This window comes from Manis javanica, chromosome 8, assembly GCF_040802235.1.
Source record: "Manis javanica isolate MJ-LG chromosome 8, MJ_LKY, whole genome shotgun sequence".
In the NCBI taxonomy this organism is placed as follows: domain Eukaryota; kingdom Metazoa; phylum Chordata; class Mammalia; order Pholidota; family Manidae; genus Manis; species Manis javanica.
The window spans coordinates 25,136,754-25,153,122 of NC_133163.1; the positions used below are offsets into that span (position 1 = coordinate 25,136,754).

The 16,369-nt window shown below is 42.6% G+C and overlaps 1 protein-coding gene across 5 annotated transcripts in view; it reads left to right on the plus strand.

The window, feature by feature from the left end:
• ANGEL1 (angel homolog 1) overlaps positions 1–12,936 on the plus strand; it is a 28,126-nt gene extending 15,190 nt beyond the window's left edge. For all 5 annotated transcript variants that reach the window (XM_037022443.2, XM_073242093.1, XM_037022553.2 and 2 more), the window contains 3 exons: positions 9,269–9,356; positions 9,885–10,048; positions 10,807–12,936. In XM_037022443.2, the coding sequence (XP_036878338.2) occupies positions 9,269–9,356; positions 9,885–10,048; positions 10,807–10,967 (413 nt within the window). In that variant the 3' untranslated portion in view covers positions 10,968–12,936. The remainder of the gene's footprint in view (positions 1–9,268; positions 9,357–9,884; positions 10,049–10,806) is intronic.
• Positions 12,937–16,369: the final 3,433 nt, after the last annotated feature.

The following is a 16,369-nucleotide window of genomic DNA, read 5'->3' on the forward strand; positions in this document are numbered from 1 at the left end:
CTGTTGAACTGGCTGTCATTTCCCCATTGTATATCCATGGCTCCTTTATCATATATTAACTGACCCTATATGTTTGGGTTAATATCTAGACTCTCTATTCTATTCCACTGGTCTGTGGGTCTGTTCTTGTGCCAGTACCAAATTGTCTTGATTACTGTGGCTTTGTAGTAGAGCTTGAAGTTGGAAAGTGAGATCCCCCTGCTACAATTTTCCTTCTTAGGATTGCTTTGGCTATTTGGGGTCTTTTGTTGTTTCATATAAATTTTAGAACTATTCGTTCCAGTTTGTTGTAAAATACTGTTGGTATTTTGATAGGGATTGCATTGAATCCTTAGATTGCTTTAGGCAGGATGGCCATTTTGACAATATTAATTCTTTCTACCCAAGAGCATGGGATGCGTTTCCATTTGTTAGCATCCTCTTTAATTTCTCGTAAGAGGTCTTGTAGTTTTCAGGGTATAGGTCTTTCACTTCCTTGGTTAGGTTTATGCCTAGGTATTATTCTTTTTGATGCAATTGTGAATGGAATTGTTTTCCTGATTTCTTTTTCTGCTAGTTCATTGTTAGTGTATAGGAATGCCACAGATTTCTGTGTATTAATTTTGTATCCTGTAACTTTGCTGAATTCAGATATTAGTTCTAGTAGTCTTGGAGTGGATTCTTTAGGGTTTTTTATGGACAATATGTCATCTGCACATAGGGACAGTTTGACTTCTTCCTTACCAATCTGGATGCCTTTTATTTCTTTGTGTTGTCTGATTGCCATGGCTAGGACCTCCAGTACTGTGTTGAATAACAGTGGGGAGAGTGGGCATCCCTGCCTTGTTCCCGATCTTAGGTGAAAAGCTTTCAGCTTCTCACTGTTAAGTATGATGTTGGCTGTGGGTTTGTCATATATGGCCTTTATTATGTTGAGGTACTTGTCCTCTATATCCATTTCCTTCAGAGTTTTTATCATGAATGGATGTTAAATTTTGTCAAATGCTTTTTCAGCATCTATGGAGATGATCATGTTGTTTTTGTCCTTCTTTTTGTTGATGTGGTGGATGATGTTGATTTGCTGCTGATGTTGATGGATTTTTAAATGTTGTACCATTCTTGCATCCCTGAGATGAATCCCATTTGATCATGGCGTATAATCCTCTTGATGTATTTTTGAATTCAGTTTGCTAATATTTTGTTGAGTATTTTTGCATCTATGTTCATCGGGGATATTGGTCTGTACTTTTTTTTGTGGGGTCTTTGCCTGGTTTTGGTATTAGGGTGATGCTGGCTTCATAGAATGAGTCTGGAAGTATTCCCTCCTCTTCTATATTTTGGAAAACTTTAAGGAGAATGGGTAATATGTCTTCTCTAAATGTCTGATAAAATTCAGCAGTGAATCCATCTGACCCAGGAGTTTTGTTCTTGGGTAGTTTTTTGATTACTGCTTCAATTTTGTTGCTGGTAATTGGTTTGTGTAGATTTTCTGTTTCTTCCCTGGTCAGTTTTGGAAGGTTGTATTTTTCTAGAAATTTGTCCATTTCTTCTAGGTTATCCAGTTAGTTAGCATATAGATTTTCATAGTATTCTCTAATAATTCTTTGTATATTTGTGGTATCTGTCATAATTTTTCCTTTCTCATTTCTGATTCTGTTTTGTGTGTAGATTCTCTTTTTCTCTTAATAAGTCTGTCTAGGGGTTTATCTATTTTGTTTATTTTCTCAAAGAACCAGCTCTTGGTTTCATTGATTTTTTTCTATTGTTTTATTCTTCTCAATTTTATTTATTTCTTCTCTTATCTTTATTATGTCCCTCCTTCTCCTGCTTTTGGGCCTCATTTGTTCTTCTTTTTCCAGTTTCAATAATTGTGACTTTATTCATTTGGTATTGTTCTTCCTTCTTTAAGTAGGCCTGGCCTGCTATATACTTTCCTCATAGAACTGCCTTCACTGTGTCCCACAGAAGTTGGGGCATTGTGCTGTTGTTTTCATTTGTCTCCATATATTACTTGATCTCTGTTTTAATTTGGTCATTGATTCATTGATTATGTAGGAGCATGTTGTTAAGCCTCCATGTGTTTGTGAGCCTTTTTGTTTTCTTTGTACAATTTATTTCTTGTTTTATACCTTTGTGATCTGAGAAGTTGGTTGGTAGAATTTCAGTCTTTTTGAATTTACTGAGGCACTTTTTGTGGCCTAGTGTGTGGTCTATTCTGGAAAATGTTCATGTGCACTTGAGAAGAATGTGTATACTTCTGCTTTTGGGTGTAGAGTCCTGTAGATGTCAGTTAGGTCTATCTGTTCTAGGGTGTTGTTCAGTGCCTCTGTGTCCTTACTTATTTTCTGTCTTGTGGATCTGTCCTTTAGAGTGAGTGGTGTGTTGAAGTCTCCTAAAATGAATACATTGCATTCTGTTTCCTCCTTTAATTCTGTTAGTATTTGTTTCATGTATGTCAGTGCCCCTGTGTTGGGTGCATATATATTTATAATGGTTATATCCTCTTGTTTGACCCTTTTATCATTGTGTAATGTCCCCCTTTATCTCTTGTTACTTTCTTTGTTTTGAAGTCTATTTTGTCTGATACAAGTACTGCAACACCTGCTTTTTTCTCCCTATTGTTTGCATAAAATGTCTTTTTCCATCCCTTCATTTTTAGTCTGTGTGTGTCTTTGGGTTTGAGGTGAGTCTCTTGTAAGCAGCATATAGATGGGTCTTGCTTTTTTATCCATTCTATTACTCTGTGTCTTTTGATTGGTGCATTCAGTCCATTTACATTTAGGGTGATTATTGATAGATATGTACTTATTGCCATTGCATGCTTTGGATTCGTGGTTACCAAAGGGGCAAGGGTAGCTTCTTTACTATCTAACCATCTAACTTTAACTCACTTATTACACTATTAGAAACACAGTGTGGTGATTCTTTTTTTCTCTACCTTCTTATTTTTCCTCCTCTACTCTTTATATGTTAGGTGTTTTATTCTGTACTCTTTTGTGTTTCCCTTTACTGCTTTTGCAGATAGCTTATTTTATTTTTTGCCTTTAGTTAGTATTTGATTGGTCTGCTTTCTTTGCTGTGATTTTATTTTCTCTAGTGACATCTATTTAGCCTTAGGAGTACTTCCATCTAGAGCAGTGCCTTTAAAATAACCTGTAGAGGTGGTTTGTGGGAGGTAAATTCCCTCAGCTTTTGCTTATCTGGAAATTGTTCAATCCCTCCTTCAAATTTAAATGATAATTGTGCTGGACACAGTAATCTTGGTTCAAGGCCCTTTTGTTTCATTGCATTAAATATATCATGCCATTCTTTTCTGGTCTGTAAGGTTTCTGTTGAGAAGTATGATGATAGCCTGATGGGTTTTCCTTTATAGGTGATCTTTTTTCTCTCTCTGGCTGCTTTTAATACCCTATTTTTGTCTTTTATCTTTGCCATTTTAATTATTATATGTCTTGGTGTTGTCCTCCTTGGGTCTCTTGTGTTGGGAGATCTGTGGGCTTTCTTAGTCTGAGAGACTATTTCCTTCCCCAGCTTGGGGAAGTTTGTAGCAATTATTTCTTCAAAGATACTTTCTATCCTTTTTTTTCTCTCTCTTCTTCTTCTGGTACCCCTATTATGCAAATATTGTTCTGTTTAGATTGGTCACACAGTTCTCCTAATATTCTTTCATTCCTAGAGATCCTTTTATGTCTCTCTGCCTCAGCTTCTCTGTATTCCTGTTCTCTGATTTCTGTTCCATTAACAGTCTCTTGCAACTCATCCAGTCTGCTCTTAAATCCTTCCATTGCTTGTTTCATTTCTGTTATTTCCCTCCGGACTTCATCCCTTAGCTCTCACATATTCCTTTGCAACTCCATCAGCATGGGTATGGTTTTTATTTTGAATTCTTTTTCATTAAGATTGGTTGTATCTGTTTCACTAGGCCCTCTCTCTGGTGTTTGAGTGATTTTGGACTGGACCAAGTTCTTCTGCCGTTTTGTGGCGATAGAAGTGATCACTGGCGAGTGGCACATGTGTCAGCTGGGAGAACAAAGTCCCTTCCTGCTTGCTGCTCACCTTGCCCTTCTCTGCTGCCTGTGCCAGTTAACCACTCACAGGGAGCAGTCTCTGGGTTAATCCCCTGAGCTTCTGTGGGTGGGGCTGCCCTCGGGATAGCCTAGGACACTGGCAGGGGTTGCAGATGAACAGCGTGTGTTCTCCTGTGAGAACGGCGCCCCTTCATGCCTTCCAGATGTTGCCCTGGCTTCCTCCGCCCGTGCCAGGCAGCTGTGTGTAGGCTGTAGCCTCTGGGTCTGGCCCAGTTAGCTGCATGCTGGGAGAAAACTGTGTGGTTTCTGTGGGTGGGGCTGCTCCCCGGCTGGTCCGCAGCAATGGCAGGTCAGCTGGTTTGCTTGCAGTGCTGGCGGTGGGTAATGAACAGCAGGCTGTTTATCGCTGTGAGGGGCTTCAGAGCTGCATTGCCACCCAGGGGGTTAGGGCACCTGAAGTTTCTTAAAATCCCCAGCCTGCTGGGCTGAGTGTGCCAGGATGATTTTGTCCACCTGTTAAGCCCTTGTCCCTTTAAGACTTTTAAAGCACCCACTCTTCTTTTGTCCCAGGGTTGCCGGCTGTGGGGACCCACTTGCAGTCTCCATCTCGGATTTTACTTTTCTGTTTCTCTAATATCCAGTACACCATGCAATGTGTGTCTGTGCTCCCAGTGCAGATTACTAGGGCTGGTTATTTAGCAGTCCTGTGCTTGCACTCCCTCCCCACTCTGATTCTTTTCCTCCCACTGGTGAGCTGGGGTGGGGGGAGTGCCCACATTCCTCCGGGTCACGGTTTTGTGTCTTACCCTTTTTGTGAGATGCTGAGTTCTTGCAGCTGGAGATGTAGCCTGGGTGTTGTACTGTATCTTCTGGTCTCTCTTTTAGGAATAGTTGTATTTGCTGTATTTTCAAAGTATATATGGTTTTGGAAGGAGATTTCCACACCCTACTCATGTTGCCATCTTGAGAGAAAGCCAACTAACAACTATTTTAAGCATTAAGGTAATTCAGCATAAAGTAGCTGGGTACAATATTAATATACAGAAATATATATATATAAATGATTTGTTTGTTAAGAGATACAATGAAAAAAATACCCTATTTATAATAGCAACAAAAAGATAAAATAATTCAACAGGGAAAATGTAAGGTGTACAAAGGATTGTTTCATCTAAATTATCAAATTTATTGGCATGAAGTTCATAACATTCTCTTACTCTTTTTTGGAAAACAGCTTTAGTGAAATGAAATTCACATGCCATAAAATGTATCCATTTAAAGTGTACAAACTAGTGGCTTTTAATATATTTAGAGTTGTTCAGCCATCACCACCATCTAATTTTAGAACATTTTTACCACCTTCAAAAGGAACCCCATATCCATTAGCTGTCATTTTCCATTCACACTTTCCCTTCTGAAAAATCAATTGACCGTGGACATAACAGTTTTTGGACTCTCCATTCTATTCCATTCATCTATATGTCTATACTAATGCTGGTATTACACTGTCTTGATTATTTTAGCTGTGTTAACTTTGAAATAGAGAAGTGTAAATCTTGTAATTTTGTTATTTTTAGATGATTCTGGGTCCCTTACATTTCTTTGTGAATTTTCGGATCAGTGTGTCAATTTCTGCCAAAAAGGTAGTTGGAATTTTGACAGGGATCTACAAATTTCACTTTGGGAAGTATTGCTATTTTAACAATATTATCTTATGATTAATGAACATGGAAAAATTTCCATTTATTTAGATTTTTATTTGCATGTTTTGTAGTTTTCAGTGTATAAGTCTTACACCTTTGTTAATTTTTTTCCTATTTTATCCTTTTTGTTGCTGTTATAAGTGGAAATGTTTTCTTAATTTCATGTTATTCATTGATAGTGTTTAGAAATGTGATTTTTATGTATTGATTTTGTATCTTCAATCTTGCAAACTCTTTTACTAGTTCTAATAGTTTTTTAATAGATTTCTTAGGAATTTTATATATATAAAAAGTCATGTCATCTTGCAGTAGAAATAGTATTATTTCTCCCTTTCCAGTCTGAATGCCATTTATTTCTTCTTCCATAATTGCCCCGACTAGAACTCTTAGTATGGCGTGGAGTGGGGCAAGTACACATTCTTGTCTTGTTCCTGATGCTGGGCTAAGCTTTCAGTCTTCCAGAATTAGTATGATTTTAGCTATGGGGATTTTTGTGGATTCCTCTTACCAGGTTGAGGAAGTTGTATTCCTAGTTTTTTAAGTGTTTTTTTGGTCATAAAGTGGTACTGAATTTTGTCAAATGTTTTTTCTATGTTGATTCAGATGATCATGTGTTTTTTGTCCTTTAATATCCTATTAATATGATATATTACATTAATTGATTTTCAGATGTTAAACCAAACATACATTCCTAGGATAAATCATACTAGATAATAGTTTGTAATCATTTTTATATTTTGCAGGGTTTGATTTGCTGGTATATTGTTCTTCTGGTGTTCTGATACTCAATTTCCAATGTGGCCAGGAGGGTGCTTCCCTTACACCAACAAACAATCCAACTCAATTCTGATACCATCTAATTTGAGATGATATCATGTTCCACAGGTTAAGGGCACAGTACTGTGAGATTCCCCACTTTTCAACTTCAGATGCCAGTCACAAGGCCAGCTTGTGCTTCTGACTCACAGACTATAATTTTCAGAAGTTCCCACCACCCCTTCCTTCCTTGGGTTCAGTTAATTTGCTAAAGTAGCTCACAGAACTCAGTGAAAATTTTGCTTACTAGATTACCAGTTTATTATACAAGGATACATAACTCAGTAACAGTGGAATGGAAGAGATGCACGGGGTGAGGTATGTGGGAAGGGGTGTGGAGCTTCTGTGCTCCCTCTGGGGTGCCATTCCTGTATCTCCACATGTTCACGCACCCTTTCCTTTTTGGGTTTTGAGGGAGGCTTCATTTCATAGGCTTGATTGGTTCAATCATTGGCCTTGGCAACTGATTCCACCTCCAGCCCCTCACCCCTTCCTGGATGTCAGAGAGAGGGACTAGTTCCAACCCCTCTAATCACCTGGTTGGTTCCCCTGGCAATCAGTTCCCATGTTTAGGTGCTTTCCAAAAGTTCCATTAACATAACAAATGGAACCTTTGTCACTCTCAACACTTAGTAATTCCATGAGTTTTTGGAGGCTGTGAGTCAGGAACTTTAGAGGAAGACCAAATATATATGAGAAATATATTTTAGCCATCTGAATGACCAAATAGGTATTTTTTTTTGGTATCATTAATCTATAATTACATGAAGAACATTATGTTTACTAGGCTCCCCTTCACCAAGTCCCCCCCACATGCCCCTTCACAGTCACTGTCCATCAGCATAGTAAGATGCTGTAAAATCAGTATTTGTCTTCTCTGTGTTGCACAGCGTGCCCCACACACACTATACATGCTAATCATAATGTCCCCTTTCTTTTTCCCCGCCCTTATCCCTCCCTTCCCACCCATCCTCCCCAGTCCCTTTCCCTTTGGTAACTGTTAGTCCATTCTTGGGTTCTGTGATTCTGCTGCTGTTTTGTTCCTTCAGTTTTCCTTTCTTCTTATACTCCACATATGAGTGAAATCATTTGGTATTTGTCTTTCTCCGCCTGGCTTATTTCACTGAGCATAATACCCTCTAGCTCCATCTATGTTGTTGCAAATGGTAGGATTTGTTTTCTTCTTATGGCTGAGTAATATTCCATTGTGTATATGTACCACATCTTCTTTATCCATTCATCTACTGATGGACATTTAGGTTGCTTCCATATCTTGACTATTGTAAATAGTGCAGCGATAAACATAGGGGTGCATCTGTCTTTTTCAAACTGGAGTGCTGCATTCTTAGGGTAAATTCCTAGAAGTAGAATTCCTGGGTCAAATGGAATTTCTCCAAATAGGTATTTTTTATAAACCATAATAGCACAGGAATTTTGAGGAATTTTGCATACACAGTTACAGGGGATTACTGGTCTGTAGTTATCTTTTTTTATGAGATGTTCTCATCTAGTTTTGATACCAGGGTAACCTTACAGCATGAATTGAGATGTGTCCTGTTTTATTTTTTTGGAAGTAAAGGATTTGTATTATGACTTCTTTAAATGTTTGGCAGAATTCACCAGTGAAGCCATCTGAACCTGAGCTTTCCTTTGTGGGAAGTTTTTAAATCACTAATTCAATCTCTTTACTTGTTACAGGCCTATTCAGATTTTCTATTTTTTTTAGATTAATTTACGTAGTTTATGTGTTTAGGAATTTGTCCATTTCATCTAAGTTATCTGATTTGTTGGTATACAGTTGTTTATAATATTCTCAGAATTTTTTTTCCTGTAAGGTTGGTAGTGATGGCCCCTCTCATTTTTGGTTTGGTAATTCTCTCTTGTTTTTCTTGATCAGTCTAGCTAAGAGTTTGTCGGTTTTGTTGATTCTTGTTATCTTGTTGTCTTAGTCAGTTTGGGCTGTTATAATAAAATACCAACTTCTTGTTCTGCCCTCACATGGCAGAAAGAGGGCAAGAGAAACCTCTTTTATAAGGGCATTAGTCCCATTCATGGGGATTTCACCCTCATGACCTAATTACCTTCCAAAGTCCCCACCTCCTAATATCTTCACATTGGGGTTAGGATTTCAGTATATTTCAGGGAGACACATGTATTCAGTCCATAACACTATTAATGTCAGTAGGCTCTGTAATGTCTCCTCTTTCTTTCCTGATATTGGTCATGTGTATCTTTTTCTTTATGTAAGTGTACATGTATGTGCACGTGTATGTAAACATGTGTATACACACATAGTATATGCATGCACACATACATACATATGCACACAGTGGATAGAAGATCTCTGGAGGAACATACCAGGACTTTTGTAACTCTACATGCCTCTGGAGAGGGAAATTGAGTGGCAGGGGCTCTAGAGTGGGAGGGAGACTTCTCACTGGTCTTTTTCTCTGCACTTTGATTTTTGTACCATATGCTGTATTACCTATTCTAAAGAAAAAATTTAAATTAAAAAGGTGCTGAGCCAAGGAAGAAATATTTATGTTAGAAGCCTCTGTCTGCCTGCCTTCCTGAGATTCTTGATTTTGGCCTATTGTTTTCTTCTTCCCTTCACCTTTCCTCTTTCTATTTCTCTTTCTGGAGCAGTCTAGTCAGAAATCTGAGGGATCTCAGGGTGCAAGGTTCTGACCCCTTCCTCACTGTCTGTGAATAATAAAACCTTTTCTCTCTGATCTTCTACAGAGTGGCCTGCTGGCTGGGCCAAGCCTGCCCTTGGGGAAGACACATCTGAGCCTGAGCCTGAGCCTGAGCCTGAGCCTGTCTTCCCCAGGTAATCTTCCTTTCAGTTCCCTTCAGCTTGCATTCCAGACCCTGTCTAGGTATATGACAGAGATTCCCATTGGCTTTCCTGGAGCTGACTTCAGGGAGCACATTTTGCAAGCTCCCTCTTCCCCTAATACCTGCTAAGCTTATGGAGGGCATACAGGTGTGCAGAGGTCAGTGGTGACACACCCAGATTCTTGCACATAAAAAGCCTATGCACTTTTCCTCAGGGAATAAGACCTCACAGAAGAGCTTGATGACCCACAGACAGGGGTACATTTGGTATATGTTGATATATACAGGGAGCAAGAGGAGAGTGGGAGATGAGGAATACCAGGGGAACTGAAAATAAATGTGTGTATTTGTAGGCTAACTCTTGGTAAGACTGTCAGTCTCTTACTAGCATAGGAAGGAATTTGCTAGATTTTGAGATACTCAAGATCATCTCTTTAAAAATTTCATAAAACCAACAGAGAAAATGACCTTGGAAAAAGTTTAATAATGTTTGCTAACATCTTCCCCTCTGTCCCTGTAGGACTGAAGGCACCATTCAGCACTGCCTTCACCTGACCTCAGTGTATACTCATTTCCTGCCCCAGCATGGACGCCCAGAGGTCACCACAATGCCCCTGGGTCTTGGAATGACAGTAGATTACATCTTTTTCTCAGCTGAATCCTGTGACCATGAGAACAGAACTGGTAAGCCTGGTGGGTCCTGACTTCCTAAATGTCACCCCTCAAGTCCCTGGGAATAGCTGATGGTAGGCATTTGGTCACATGGCATAGGCTTCTGGGACCTGACCAGCACAGGAGCAGATTTCATACCACCTGGCACTGGTCATCCTCATCATTCTCCCCTTAGCCCACTTGCTGCCTTCTCTTTATCCTTGTAGCATTTGAGAGGCAGAACAAGCCCTACCTCTGTTTTAGATGTTAAAAAGAGAGCACCTGGAAGTGATTGGATTTATTTAGCAGCAGCTGGTTAGTGAAGGACTTGGTTAGGTTACAGAAACCCTATTTCCTGTCTCCTCATCCTATACTGGTAGTCATGGTATAGCAGACCACCAGCCCCATGCCCATTTTATTTAAAGCATGTCTTTTAAAATGTTTGAATTGATTGCGTATGTTTAAGAATCAGATTTTATGTAGAAAATCTGGATTTATAGCTTCTATAAATAAATCTCCTATTATAAAATTAGAAGATCTTATAATACTGGGCCTGGGATATTCTCTAGTTTGCCACAGTCCTCCTGAAACCACCCTGCTTCATTCTTGATACATCTTGGAGTATCTGAGAAAAATGAGGCGTCAGCCAGATGCAGCAGGAGGAGATGAGGGAGGAAGGTAGAGCAGCCAAGGGGTAGCAGCCTCTATGAGGCACAATTCCTGGGGCCCTGGCTGTCCCATGCATTGTGGCTGTGGCTGCATAACCCACTGGCTTCTGCTTTGTGCCCCAGATCGCAGGCTGTACAAAGATGGGACTCTCAAGCTCCTGGGCCGTCTCTCCCTCCTCTCTGAAGAGATTCTATGGGCTGCCAATGGCTTACCCAACCCCCTCTGCTCTTCAGACCACCTCTGTCTACTGGCCAGCTTTGGGATGGAGATCACGCCCCTATGATGGGGCTCTCAGGGGAAGAGTGCTTCTCTTGCAGAAGAGTTCACTGGATCAGAGATGGTGGAAATACCCATACTTCTGGAAACCTACATCCAAGAAACACGTCTCCCCGTCCCCCATCCTCATTCCCTTTTTCCCATGATTAGATGTTCTCCAGGCCTATCCATGTTCTCTGCCTGTGGTCCCTGCCCCACCCCATCCTGTTCCTAATCCTGCACCACATACTTGGTGGCCCTGGGAGAGGCAGCAGGGGGTTCTCCCTTCCATGTATCCAGCACCCTTGAGTTCTAACTACAGGGTTGTAGGACCTATTAATCTCATTGGTTATTTGCTTTCAGGCCATTTCTTGGTGGTACCTTCTGGCCCGACTTCCCTGCTTTTACAATCTTTGGGTCCAGCCCTCTTGCCAGGCACACATATGTGAAATGTATGTAGCATGTATGTGTCCTCCAGGAGTGGGACTGCTCTGCGTGTACACCCATTCCTTCCTCTGACCAGCTAACTTTACACACTGGGGCTGTTAGCTTAGAGGCAGGTGTGGAGCATGATCTGGTAGCTGTATGCTGCCAGGCACCAGCAGGGGCATAGGCCCTTCTCTCCTTTCACCTTCCATATTTCATTAGGTGTTCATCATGCCATACTCATCATCTGGGCTCTGGGAACAAATGGGCCCTAAGACTGGAACAGCAGATTCAGGGATGCACTACCTGCCCAGCAGCCTCCACACCTTTTCCCAAGCTCCCCACAGGCCTGGGATGCTTTCTCTAGGGTTCTTCCCTTTCCCTAGGGTGCCCTGAGGAGACACAAGTTTGAATGCATAAATAATACACACAATCCCTGTTGGGGGGTGGGGGTCAGTGGGCTGGGATAGTGGTTTGAGGTTTAAAACTCTTTTAGGATGAGGAGAAAGAACCTTCAGGAGACTCTCCTCTCACTGGACTCCATAGCCTGCAGAACTGGGGCAAGGGTGGGAATCCCGGTAGGGGCAAGAGCATTGGGGCTGTGCAGCTGCCTCAGCTGGGACTCAGAAGACCTCAGGGACCTGTTCTTTTCCTCTACACACCTAAGAAGCAGTTTTCTGTGCCTTCCTCCCACCACTTGTTACTTTTGCTGCCTCCCCAGTTCCCTTCTATTTTCTCCCTAGAAAAGCCTGGTATTTAGTTTAGGCCAAACCTCAGCAGAAGGGTAGCCTTAGGCAAAATTGATCCAAGAACTTGAAGCAGCAGTGCTGGCGGATTCACTCTGGCCAGCAGGGCCTTGGCTGCTCACTTGCCTCCCCGCAGGGCACGGGTATGCTGGCCCATTCAGGGAGCTTCCTTGCCCACATGTATCACCTACATGCCTTAATTTTTCATTGCTGGGGTGCTCCTGGGTTAGCTCCCCCTCACATCTCCCTTAACTCAGAGGAGCAGCTGGCCCTTGGCAGATTTGCCTTGCTCTTGTCCCACTTGGCCTCCTGAATGGGACTGAAGGGAATAACCAAGCAGCTGGGTTAGGGACTGTTAGCTAGAGGCTAATGTTCACTCTCTCTCTCTCTCTCTCTTTTTTTTTTTTAAAGCCAAAGACCCAGCTTAAAGTCTGCTGCTGCATTCATGTTTATACTATTTTTCCATGCCTAGGTTCTGGAGAATTTATCTATGCATGTGTATTTTTAAACACTGGGTACTGGGCATATGCCTGTCTGAGCCCCAGGCCTGACTGTCCACACCCCACCACTCACTGTCTTACTCCCTGGGTGAGACCTCCTAAGATGGTCTCAAGATGGTGCCCTATTGGTTCTTAGGACTATGACCCATCACTGTTCTCTTCTGCCAGGAAATGCAGTTTAAAAACAGCTAAAGAAGGCAGAGGGCAGGAGCTTGATAGGATGATCTTTTCCTTGTTTTCTTGTTTCTGTTTTGGAAATGAAATGGGGATTTTAAATGATCATTTAACTCTCTTTTCCAAATAAAGGTTCATCTTTTCCCCCCGCTACTGTCGGTCATTTTATTAGGATCCTAATGGGCATGGGGGAGAATGAGACCTGGAGATAAGGTGGGCGTGGGGGAAGAGACCCATCCTGGGGTGGGGTCTCAAATCCTAAATTTAGACCAGAGAAAGGTGGTGTAATCTCCCTGCAATGACAGGCCAGTTCCCATTGTTCTGAGGTCTGGGAGGAACAGGGCTTGAGCAAAGTCTGCCCCTCTGACTTCTGTGCGGTGCCCCTCTTCTCTCCATCTTTGCCAGCTAGAGGAGAATAGCTCTTTCAGCTGATTTTCTTCTTACTCCATCTGCTGTCATCAGACCTCCCTGTAATACACACTGAATTCAGGAAGGTCTGTGCCAAAAGTAGGGCAAGAAGTGTTTTCCTGGTCAAAGCAGTGGCAGCTGCTGGAGGCACGATGCATGTGGCAGATGCCTCTTCCTGAGCATCTATTTCTGATAATGTCTTGTATTGTCAGGGTGAGCTGTGGGCCATCTGTTTCTGAAAAGATTTATCTTCCTTCCTGGGCTTCTGCTGATACTTTTTTCTTCCTCCAACCTCTTTATGCACTAATAAGTCCACCATGCCAATGGGAAACCCTGAAACCAGCTTTGATTTTCTGCCTTACCTGAACAGAATCCCAGACCTCACCCCTCTGAATCAGTCTGAGAAACTGAATTATTTAGAGGTACCTGAGTGCTTCTGTTGAACCACCTGGGCTGGGGGGATTCAGTGGAAAGAAAACAGCCAGGGATTAGGAATACCATTTGTCATCTTGGCCAGGTCACCTGGTGACTGTGGGTAAGCTAAGCCCTCCTTGTGTTTCAGTTCATATATCTTGGTGACATGGAAATTAAAGTAATAATCTTTTCCACTTGTAAAGAATTTTCAGATGTGAAATTATGTTACTTGAGCTTTGGCAAGCAAGGAATGTGCTGAGACTTCCAGAGTATTATTGGTAGGAATTGAGGGTAGGTAGTTTTCCCCAGCCAGGCTGGGCAGTTGGTCCCTAGGCTGGGAATTGTTTTATAGCTCCTAAGCTTTGAGGTGTATCCCCAAAGATTCCTTTCCTGGCTTGGAGGGTTTCCCTCCTGGTAGCCTGAGTCAGGTAACATTTGCATAGCACTTACGTTAAATGTACACAGCGCTTCACCTGCCACTGTCAGTAGACAGGAGCACTAGGAGTTGGCGGTTCAGGTGTTTCAGGTGTTCATCTATGACATTTACATCTCAGGAAATAGGAATCTCAAAGAGGTAACCTGAGAATTTCCTTTGCTTTATTTCTTACTACCCCAAGATCTTCAGAACATAGCCTTTCCAGGAGCAGGAAAGACAGGTTATCTTGTAAGGCAGACAAGTAGAGGTCCTGGGAGAAGGAAAACGACCAATCAGTCTGCTGCTGGTTTGCTGTTTTTGTTTTTCCTTCTCCAGTTCTTGCTCTCGTGTGGCTACCAATAAGATTAATTTTTTGGTTGGTTACATGATGCAGTATTTCTTGTGTTCTCCTGAGTAGAAGGGGTGTACTTGTTCTGCTCTCCACCAGGGGTAGGGAGCTGACCTGCAGTACCCCAGTCTCATCCCGGTGTGCCACTCCTCTCCATTTCTCTCCCCTCTTGAGTGACTGTGCAAAACAGAACTGTTTCAGGTAAGGGCTGGACAGAGGCGAGCTTGGCAGGGTGCAGATCTTGCCCAGGTTAGGAGAATGTGAACTTGGTATGTTTCAGGGGGAACCCTGCCTTCTGCCCCATCCCTGGTCAGTTCCTGTACCCCTGGGGCCTCAGACAGCTGTGGAGAAGAGTGGAAATCTCTACACTTAAATTCTTGGAGGTCTTTCTCATGACCAAATCCTTTCTGGCTGGGGGTTGGAGGGAGTGCAAATTCCCATGTGGGCTAGCCTCAGAGAGCTACCCCTCCACCTGTCCTGAGGTGGGCCATCTCCACCTGCCAGGTCTCAGCAGCTGGTCCTCTCCCTTTTGGCAAACACTAAGGATTGATTACCTGGGAACCTGCATCTGGGCCATTTGCTTTGGTCTTTGGTATGACCACCGCTTCCTGTCACCACTGCCCTCCACAGTAGTGGTCAAGATGTCAGATCCTCGTGGGGGATAGGGTGGCAGAAGTTAACCTCTTCATATTCATGGCTCTAAAGTGCCACCCGCACACCAAAGGTACAGCCCAGAGTATTCACGTGCCTAAATTAGGCAGGCACATGCTGCAAGCCTAGAAGAAAGCGGGCAACAGGAAATGCAGTAACCCCTCCACACCTACTGACAACCACCCACAAAGTTGGGTTCTGAGCCTGCTGAGAGTCTACAATGACATTTACTTCTCTGTTAATTCTAAGAATGTGGCCAATCGGTGTCCACAGTGAGCCTCTTGCAGACCCTTACCCCAGCACTTACCCAGCCCTTATTTGTATAAGCCCAGTTGAGGGGTCCATTATGTATGAGCCCATCTCACTGGAGCCCACCCACAAGGCCCTTTCTTTATATTTAGTTCGTTTTGAATGTATCAATTACTGCCTTTGTGTAAGGTGTACAATCCAAGTTATTCACAAATTCTGATTACTTTTATCAAAAGGGCCTTTTTCAGTATAGTTTATGTTGTGTTTAACTGAGAACTGGCTCAACTGAATGGTGCCTTAAGTCAAGTATGTTCATGGATTCCAATGGACTGCCTCTCCTTTTCCCAGTTGCCACACCTTACCACACTACTGAAAATGAGGGTTCTTGCCATGCTCAACTATACTTTTAGTTAGTACTTTAGAGACTGGCTGGGATAAGTAGTAAATATCCTACCTCCTACAAGCCTAGGCTTTATTCTCAAGCTGAATGAAAGAGCCAAAAAGTGGGGAAGGGTTAAACGTATAAAATGCCATGGGGTCTAAAAGATATTGCTGTGCAAGTCTGGCTGCAACTGTTTGGGCTTGCCTTAAAGCATGGGAAGAGGTCCAGAGCCAGAGGGACAGTGCAGGGGAGGAATGGGCGATGGGTGAGACCAGAGATGTTTTCTAAAGCTATGGCTTTAACCACCACAGACTCTGTACTGGGAACTCTGCTGAGAAGGGACATAGATCTGTTGCCATGGTTTCCTGCAATAACCTCTTCTGGGAGAAACACTCATTCCTCCTCCTCTGTGCTGATGGACTGCTGGGGACTAGGAAGGAAAGCAGGGTTCTGGAACACATCCTGGGAGCAGACTTTGCCTCTGGGGGCCCAGCTGCCTGTGTCAGGGAGAAGGGGTTCATTTATGGCCAGCAAGAAAATTCTTCCAGATTAGGATTAACAAGAGCTGAGTGAGGGCTTCAGCAGGCTGAGGGTGACAGTCTGGGGGCTCCAAAGGTTCGTCATGACTGCAGGGGCTGTGAGGTTTTCTGGTGGCTGGTCTAGGGCTCCCCTCTCCTCTGGTCAGTCTCCAGCCCCAGCTCCCAGAAGAAAGGGGA